We start from the raw sequence: 9,268 nt of genomic DNA, 5'->3' as shown, positions 1-9,268 counted from the left end.
GATTTTGTTAAATACATTTGTTATGACAAAGAATTTCTGACACAAAAATTGCTCACTGCACACAGAACTCCAGAGAAATGATGAAACCGACAGCTGATGTTAGATGGTATATAGGAGTCAGGTGGGTGAGAAGTCATGGATAATTTAAAAACTGGCAAGTAGCTGCTGAAGCAGGGCCACTTCTTAGAGGGTATAAGAAAATCTGATGTCACCTTTCTATATATCTTTAGAGAAGTCCATTTGTTGTTAAGAAATGAAGACCACTTTACTATCATTCATTCTGCAAAGTGCAGTAGTCACACTGTTTCCAAAGGATCCTAGAAACTGAAGTGCAAAAGAAAAGAAATCTAATAAATAATTACAAAACAACATTTTTTCTCAAAGAAATATGTTCAAAACAGTGACTCTTACAGAAAACATAAATTTGTTTTAAAAGAAAAAAACTTTTCTCTATGAAAGATCAAAGACTCATTTCACAGATAACTTATACTGCATCAATAATTTCATGTTCAATGCAGTGCTATTTATAATAGCCAAGGTCTAGAAGCCGTCCAAGTGCCCATTAGGGGATAAGTGGATAGAAGAGCTGTGGGGCAGTTATACAATGGGATACTATACATCAGTAAAAAAGGAAATCTTACCTTTTGCAACTGCAAGAATGGACTTGGAGAGTATTACGCTAAGTGATATAAGCCAGTCAGAAAAGACCAGTACCATATGATTTCACTTATATGTGGAATCTGATGAATAAAATAAACTAACAAATAAACTAGAAACAGACTCATAGAGACAGAGAGCAGACCCACAGCTGTCAGAGGGGAGGGGGACTGGGGAGTTGGATGAAGTAGGTAAAGAGATTAAGCAAAAAAACAAACAAACAAAAAAACACCAACAACAAAGTCACAGACACAGACAACAGTAAGTATGGTGATTACTGGAGTGGAAAGAGGATGGGGGGAGGTAGAAGAGGGTAAATGGGGGGTAAATGGTGACAAAAGGGGACTTGACTTGGAGTGTTGAACACACGATATACAGATGATGTATCATAGAATTGTACACCTGAAACCTATATAATATTAACCGATATCACCCCCAATAAATTCAATTAAGAAAAATAAATAAATCTTGAAATTCTCCCCAAAATAATAATTTGATTACAGTGTACAAACAAGGGCCACAGACTTTTTAAAATTAGGTCTAAAAGATCATTATAAATACTGAGGGGGGAGTGTTTTATGCCCCAAACTCCAATATTCCAGCTCTGTGTCCTGTATTGTTGTTATGATCTGTAAAAATCTTAACGTCGCAGTGATTCAAGTTTTCGTAACTTCAATGATGTGTTAGAGGATAATGCATCTTGGTTTGAAGAATTTGTTGTATCTGAAGGCCGGAACAGTACTCTACCACGATGATTAAATACATAAAATGATGGATGATTCCTTAACGTGTCAAATGTCCTTCAAAGGAAAAAAAAGCATCAATTTTAGATAAACCCTTAAGAAAGCCTATTAGAAAATAAGCAGACTTCTGATGAATTATGAATTTGCTATGAATTATATTTTAAACTATATTTAAATCCATGAAATTAGACCATAAATGGTAATCATAGTGTATCTTATTTTTTCCTTTATAAGGAAAATAAGAAACATGGAAATGCAACATATAGCCTTAGCATTTTTCTTAATTCAGCCAGTCCTTCCAGTATGCCTATGAATAACACTGAACTGAACTTTAATCACTTCTGTAAATCTGAAATTAGCCCATACCAAATAGTCTGTTTTAAAAAACCAGTACAGAGATGGTACCTTTGATTGGTCTCATTTGGCCCTCACTATTCAAGCTGTATGATCATTTCACAGATCTGTTTTCTAAGAATCTTTCAAGTATAACAAAAAAAATCCATAAATTCCCTTGGCCCTTCTGTACCTGCTGTTTTCCAAACTCATATATTTTACTACCACCTACTAAATGCCATTCCCTTTCACTTTCTTCTTTCCTGACCCCTTGCCTGTGATTCTGAGTAGACTCTTTGTAAGAATAGTAGTGGGCAGGGATAGTGGAGTATCCTTGCTTCTTTTCCAGTGAGCGATATATGGTCTAAAAAAAAAGTTCACAAACACCTAAGTGTAGGGCTTGTAGCATTAGTTTGTTTTTAAATATTACTTTCCTGGAGGAAAAAGAATTCTGCCTTTGATAAAACTCAGATCTCAAAGTCAGCCCACCTAAAAATCCAAGCATATCCCCCCATACAAAACAGGAAGCCCGAGATGTGACTATTTAAAATATAAAGTAAAAAGTAAAAAGTAAAAAGAGGGTGAGTTTCCTCCGATTCATGTTTATTGTGAATCCTCCTAAGGAAATATTGTAAAGGGTTAAATTTTCTAGGATCAAGAAAGTGGGTAAAGTCCAGACATGGAATTGAGCAAAGCTAGAGGATGACTTTGTAAAAAGCAAAGTTCACAAAAATAGCTTAGAAGAAGTACAGGAGAAAAAAAAAAAAGAAAGCGGAACAAGAAATATACTTTAACCCAGGGATAGAAAAGGGCCTGAGAACAGAGTTTATGTCACAGACTAGATTCAAATGATAGAGGAAACATAAAGCCAGTCATTCTTTCAAAGACTAAGCGAGGACAGAAGAAAAAAGGAAGGGAGAGGGGAAGGAAGGAAAGAGAAGGAAGCAAAGAGAGGGAAGGAGGGAAAGAGGGAAGGAAGGAAAAAATTTCTGAGGGAATATCTTCCAATATATCTATTTCCATCTACCCATCCATCCAAACAACCAATAAGTAATTTTAAGCAACCATAATATAAATGTTATTCTAATGTCAATAATCAGTCATTCAATTTCCATTTTTCTATCATATCAAACACTGCCTCAATATTTTTACTTCATTATTCATATAGATTGTATAATCAAAATGTAAAAACTAACTTTTATGTAACAGAACACATACATTTAAAATTATGTAAATGAAACAAAACCCGTAAGAAATTAAATGCCTACGAAAAGGGGAAAACTTACTTATTTTTTAGTTCTGAGGTGGCATCCATGTCTCTAAACTCCCCTGCAATATGAACTATACCGTAACAGGTAACCGCAAAGGCCAGAAGTGTCTGAAGAACTATCTGTGAGTATAAAGATTAAGATTACTAAATGATATACAAATATTATTATAAAAACTTACAATTTTCTTTCCATCTCCTTTTAGCCTCTAACAGGCATTTCTCCAGATCCGATCAAGGAGTCAATTCTCAGTTTAAAGGATTTGGACCTAAACATACTAAAATCTATAAATTCTGTGGATTGCCTACAAAAATACTTGTGGGTTTTGCTTAAGTAGCAAAAACAGGTACTGAGCCATTCAAAACTGAGTTATCAACTACTATCAGCTTCCAAGAGAAACTAAAAATCTTAACGTACTATCGTTAAATATAGAGTATAAGAACCATACCTCTTACCCCCCACCCAGCTTAAGAAACAGAACATTACCAGCACCTTTCAAGTCCCATGTGTCCCTCTGGTATTTTTCACCCTCTCTCCCAAAGTTAACTATCGTCCCAAATTGTGTATTAATCATTTGCTTTTCTTTACAATTTTACCAACTATGCATGCACCTCTAAAACATACATTGCTTACTTTTCCATATTTTGAATTTTTGTGAGATTCATCCCTGTAGAAGTATATAGTTGTAGTCCATTTGTTTTCATTGTGTTTTGTATTCCATTACATGAAAAAACTACAATTCATCCATTCCACTTTTGATAGTATGGGGGCTTGTTTCCTGTGTGCTACTTTGCCTTACAATGTCAATATGGATATCCTTGTGTACTTCTCCTGGTGCATGGGAGGAGAAATCACTGGTGCAGGGTATGTGCATTCCACTTTATTAGGCAACACTAAACTGCTTTCCAAAGAAGTCGTCCAAGCAAAAACTTGCAAGCTTGACATTAATCGACATGGGATTACAGGCATATTTTTTCATTGTGATTGTCTCTATTTTTAAAATTTTCCAATTTGTAAACAGAAGGAAGTTATTTTAAATAGATGTACATGAATGTGTGTGTTTCTACCACAAAGCAATGATGATGGGAGAATGAGTTAATAGCCACATCTACCATACCCTTAATTATAGACAACCTAAAGTCAAAATTAGCCACAAGCTATTACTCTTCGTAAATTCAAATGTAATGTCATATGTTATACCAGTTTACATTCCTACCACCAGAGAACCAAGACCTACTTCACACAATGCAATCACAGGCACCATTAACAAAAAATGTGGTAAATCTATAAGTAGTCATGAAAATATCTCAAGGAAAATTAAGTAATAAAAATCTAATTATAAAACTATACAACAGATATATATATATACACATACATGTATAATAACTTTTAAAGAGAAAACCTCTGTGTTTTGATTAGGTAGAACTATACAGACATAAATAAAGATAATGTTTATGCACAGGAAGAAAACTGAACTACTGGTACACTCCAAATATCAGAATGGAAGTAGAATTGCTGAGCAGTGGGGTAATTTTTTTTTGTTTGGGGTCAGTTTACTTTTAACACTTACTGTTTGACTCTGTTACAAAGAACTTACTATTTTATACTTCAAAATCCAATAAAAATAAAATTGTGAGTGAAATTCACATATCATTTTAGCAAAAAAGAACAGGTCCTTGTTTTTCTTTAATTTTACCTCTTATGTATATGTCCCTAAACAATGTTTTGTTAATTTTGCTTGTTCTTAATATAAAAAGGAACTTTTCCAAAAAATGAAGTCAAATAATCAGATGCACTTAAAAAGTGCATCTCAAACTATGGAAGAGCAACTTCTAGGAAGGCTATTTAAACTACAGTTCTAGAAACCAAACAGAAATATGTTGTCTACAAATGTTTGGGTTTTACAGTGAGTGACAAAAAGTAAAGAGGAGAACAGATGTAATTTTATGTGTAAAAATTTAAGAGAATAAAAACCAGTAAAATATTATTATAAAGTATATGGCTAATTTTTAAAATATATGTTAATAGAATATAAATAACCAACTTACATCTATTGGCAGTGATTCATCTTCCTTTTCTGTTAATCGCATATAAGAACGATCTATAAACCAGAAGCATACCATTAAGGAAACTGTAGCTCATTTTTCTTCCTTAAAATGCAAGCAGATCAATATACCAAAGAAGCAGCTGACTTAAATGCTACATAAAATAATGCTAATCCTGGGTTCCTCAAAAACCTGTACCTTCTAAGGCAGTCAGCCTGATCTTGAACTATTTTATTCTTACTTTGGCACCTTATAAAAAAGGATAAAAGTAAAAGGTGAGCAAGTATAAGGAAGAAATACCTATACATAATTTTTCTTTCATTACTACAGGAACACTAGAATCCTCTGAAATGAATCATTTCTTTCACTAACTGGTCAAAGAGCTCACAACTATTTAAAAATTAATATGCCTACAGAAAATCACTACTCTGAAATAGCACCATCATTACATAGAATTGGTATGGAAATGTGTTTTCCTGAGAGAATGTGCTAGGGCATTGGTGGGACAGGAAAAACTCTAGGACATCAATTTCTGCCTCTGTGATTAAATTAAAATTATTCTGTTGCATTAGCCTCAGGAAACAACACGGTAGGAAACATTCAGGATTTGGCAGCTGATAAGCCTGGATCATAAAACCAGCTCTTCAACTTATTGTAACCCTGATGCTATCTCATTCAACGTAAGACACTCTTGTGTAACACCTCAATTTCAGTGTTTAAATAGAGATGTTGGAGGGTGAGCGTGTCTTAGACCCAAAGGAATATGGTACCTATCTTTTCACTGCCTAAGTTACTGCAACATTAAGATGGGAATAATGTGAGGATTAAATGAGATATGTAATAGGCTCTCTGCCATAACAAAGTTCATTATGGCAAAGATGAGCATGCCATGGCACCACAGGATGCTATCTGCTGCCATAATCTGACATGACACAAGTAGCTTCAAAGGTAAATATTCATTTATTTCCCCCATGAACATTATAAAGAGGTCCCGCCACAGAGACAAGTGCCACAAGTCATTTTTATCTCACTGGGAACATAAAAACACAAAATCCTAATTCTAGGTGAACCTTGCACAATCCTTATCCAGTAACATATTGTGAACTAAAAAAGCCAAATTGTTGTGAGTAAACATGTATTGACTCTTAAAAGATAACCTGTTTAAAGATATTTCTGGAGTTTTTTCTTACAGGGTTTATCATAAGGACAAATGTAAACGAAAAATCAAAGCAATACCAAAAACAGGTTTTGCCTAACTTCCTACCCTCTGTTCAGATCCCAGCTAGCTTTCTTCTTTGCCTGAAGTCTAATCTGACTCTTCAATTCTACCTTTAACCAGGCATTTCCCCATCTATAGAACTAAAGGTAGGACTTTAATGATCTTGCTCTAAGACCTTAAAATTTTACAGCTGAAGCCTATGGTAGAAAATGCTACAATGCCCCAGAGTCCCACCTTCCCTTAGAGCAGTGCTTCTCAAAGGAATGTACACACAAATCACCTGGGGATCCGACTGAAATGCAGATTCAGATTCAATAGATCTGGAGCAGGCATTTCTAACAAGCTCCCAAGTGATTACAACCATGCTGGTCTGCTGACCTTACAGCCTTGAGGCTGTAGGTCTGCCCCTATCTCCATGTGTCTTTACATACTTTTAGCATGGCACTTATGTCATTCTACTGTGATTATTTCTTGATCTATTTGTTTTTCCTCTTGCCATTGGACTCCCTCAGGGCATCACTAACCCTACCTCCAGCACCTACGCACAGTGCAATTTCAACCAATTCCCCAAGACCGAATTTCATAAAGCAGTGTAGCACATAGGCTCTAGACTCAAACTCCTTGTCTTTAAATCCTGGCCCCACCATTTCTCATCTCTGTACTTTCGAGCAAATGTCCTAGTTGTGTGTCTCAATTTCTTCGTGTTTCAAAGACAATAGTAACAAAACAGCTACCTCCAGGGCTTCTAGTAGGACTGAATTATATAATACAAGTAAAGTGCTTAGTTTAGTCCCTGGCATTTGGTAAGCACTTCATAATGGTAATTACTATTATTATTAAAGCCTGGAGCACAGAACAGAGGAGACTAGGAAAACATGACAACTACATGTAATGTGACACACTGGACCGATTCCTAGAACAGAAAGAAGACATTAATGAAAAAGCTGGTGAGATCCGAATAAAAGCTAAACTTCAGTTAACAGTAATATACCAACGTCAGTTTCTCAGTTGTGACAATAAACCATGGTGATATCAGATATTATCAATGGCGGATGCTTGGGTGAGGGTTATACAGTCACTTTCTGCAGTACCTCTGCAACTTTTCTGTAAACCTAAAATTTCTAAATAAAAACTTATTTAAAAAATAAGTTGTATTTCCTTCGGACATTGTCATAATGCATATACATGATAAGCAGTTACAATAATTGGATACTTTTAATTATATATAATAAACAATAAAAGGTTTTAACTTGAAAAAAAATTGGAGCTTTGAAGGAATTCAAATCTCATTTTCTACTTTATTCCTAAAGAAGGAAAGTAATCCACCAAATAAAAGAATAAAATTCAAGTTTGGATTCAGTTCCTTCCTTCATTCAACAGATTAAGTACCTACTGTGAGGAAAATTGTACTAGGCTCTAAGATTACAACAATGAACAAAAAATATACATTGTCCCTGTCCTCATAGGCTCTATGGCTTGGACAGTGGTCAGCCAACTTTATCTGTAAAGGGCCAGATAATAAATATTTTGGGCTTTGTAGGCCATTCTGTTTCTATTTCAAACTCAACTCTGCCCTTAGAAAGCATCCAGACAATACCTAAATGAATGTGCATGGCTGTGTGCCAATTCAACTTCGTTGATGAACACTGGAACTTTGATTTTATGTAACTGTCATGGGTTATAAAATGATATTCTTTTGCCTTTCCCCCCAACAAATTAAACATGTTCAAACGTTCTCAGCTCACTACGAAAACGGAAGGGAGGCTGCATTTGGCCCACTTGCTAGAGCCTGCTGACCCTTAGTCTAGGAGAGAAGACGTCAAAACAAATCAGCTGTCTCAAGACTGCACTGCATCCTCTGCTGGGCTCCAACTTTCTTCTTAACAATACAATTTTATCTGTATGGTAAAGTCCTTCTACTTTTTTTTTTTCATTTAAACTTTGTGTCACTCTATGTGATATGACTTACCCGAGGTCACAGATTTAATGGCAAAGCAAGTTAAGAACCTGACTTCGTGACTCCCAGTCCAAAGCTCTTTCCCTTGTATCAGTCCCTACCTGAGGCAAATGGTCACATAACTTCTCAGTCACTGCCTAGACAGCTCAGGAGTGCCCAAGGCGCTGTCCACCTAGTTATCATGGGACCATGGGCATCCGAGGCTCTCAATCTGACACTTTGCCTTATCAGCCCCGCGCTGGATCTGTCATCACTTGTCCTGGATTCCCAGATAGACTCCCTCTTCGCCCACCATGCAGTGTGTCTGTCCCGCTCTGAGCCCTCTATCAGATACCCGCTTCTAACGCTGCTTCAACGTTTCACTGGGCAGCCCCGAACCGCTTCTCGTAGTCACTGCAAACTCTTAAGGTCTCTAAAGACCTTTCCCGGGACCCTCAGTCTGACACTCCCTCTGCGGTGCGCCCACACACCGCCCCCGAATTCCTGCAACAGAGCGGTCCGGGTCCCACAGGCACTTACGCTGAGCAGCGGAAAATGCCGCGTGGGCTAGGGCAAAGAGGCCAATGCCCACCAGCCCCTTCCACAGTGACAGCGCCATTATTCCGAATGAGCAGCAGCCCAACGAAAGCAGTGAAGGGCAGGGAAGCAGTTCCCTCTTCCAACAGCGGTATCCACGCAGCGCAGGAAGATGACGTCACTGGATCACTGGGCGCGAAAAGCCTTTACAGTGGTGGCAAAACCGAAGAACCTTTAGAAAGCGGAAACAGGAATGCTGGGAAGGAGGGGGAAACACGCGGGGGGGGGGGGAAAGTCCGCGAGTGCCTGTGAGAGCTGGCTCACTACTGCCTCTCTGCGAGGGGTGGAGCGGACGGGGGGGGGGGAGAGGGGCGTAAAAGAAGAGGCATAAGTGGACCAATGGGGAAACGGAGAGGAAAGGCTTCAGCAAATGACTTGCGGCAAGGGGCGGGGCCTGTGGACAGGCCAGGGTGTGGCAGTGGGGCGGGGGTTGAAGGTGGTGGTTGAAGTCCTTTGGTGCGGGGTTCTGT

General features: G+C 37.6%; 1 protein-coding gene across 1 annotated transcript; it reads right to left on the bottom strand.

The window, feature by feature from the left end:
* Positions 1 to 796: 796 nt before the first annotated feature.
* On the bottom strand, positions 797 to 8,939 carry MMGT1 (membrane magnesium transporter 1). Its single transcript, XM_045839422.1, has 4 exons — positions 8,742 to 8,939; positions 5,050 to 5,102; positions 3,020 to 3,123; positions 797 to 1,457 (listed from the first exon to the last, which is right to left on the bottom strand). The coding sequence occupies exons 1-4, from the start codon at positions 8,818 to 8,820 to the stop codon at positions 1,298 to 1,300; spliced, it is 396 nt and encodes a 131-aa protein (XP_045695378.1). The 5' UTR covers positions 8,821 to 8,939; the 3' UTR covers positions 797 to 1,297.
* Between the last annotated feature and the right edge of the window lie 329 nt (positions 8,940 to 9,268).

Source organism: Phyllostomus hastatus, unplaced genomic scaffold (genome assembly GCF_019186645.2).
Source record: "Phyllostomus hastatus isolate PE091 unplaced genomic scaffold, TTU_PhHast_1.1 phas_contig_30, whole genome shotgun sequence".
In the NCBI taxonomy this organism is placed as follows: domain Eukaryota; kingdom Metazoa; phylum Chordata; class Mammalia; order Chiroptera; family Phyllostomidae; genus Phyllostomus; species Phyllostomus hastatus.
The sequence above is the reverse complement of the archived record's forward strand: the minus strand, read 5'-3'. Positions and strand labels throughout refer to the sequence as shown.

Coding starts and splice junctions, on each gene's coding strand:
- MMGT1 (XM_045839422.1), bottom strand. CDS start 8,820: ATGGCGCTGTCACTGTGGAAGGGGCTGGTGGGCATTGGCCTCTTTGCC. Junction 3,124..5,049: donor ATGAATCACTGCCAATAGAT/GTAAGTTGGTTA, acceptor TTATACTCACAG/ATAGTTCTTCAGACACTTCT. Junction 1,458..3,019: donor ACCTCAGAACTAAAAAATAA/GTAAGTTTTCCC, acceptor TTTCCTTTGAAG/GACATTTGACACGTTAAGGA.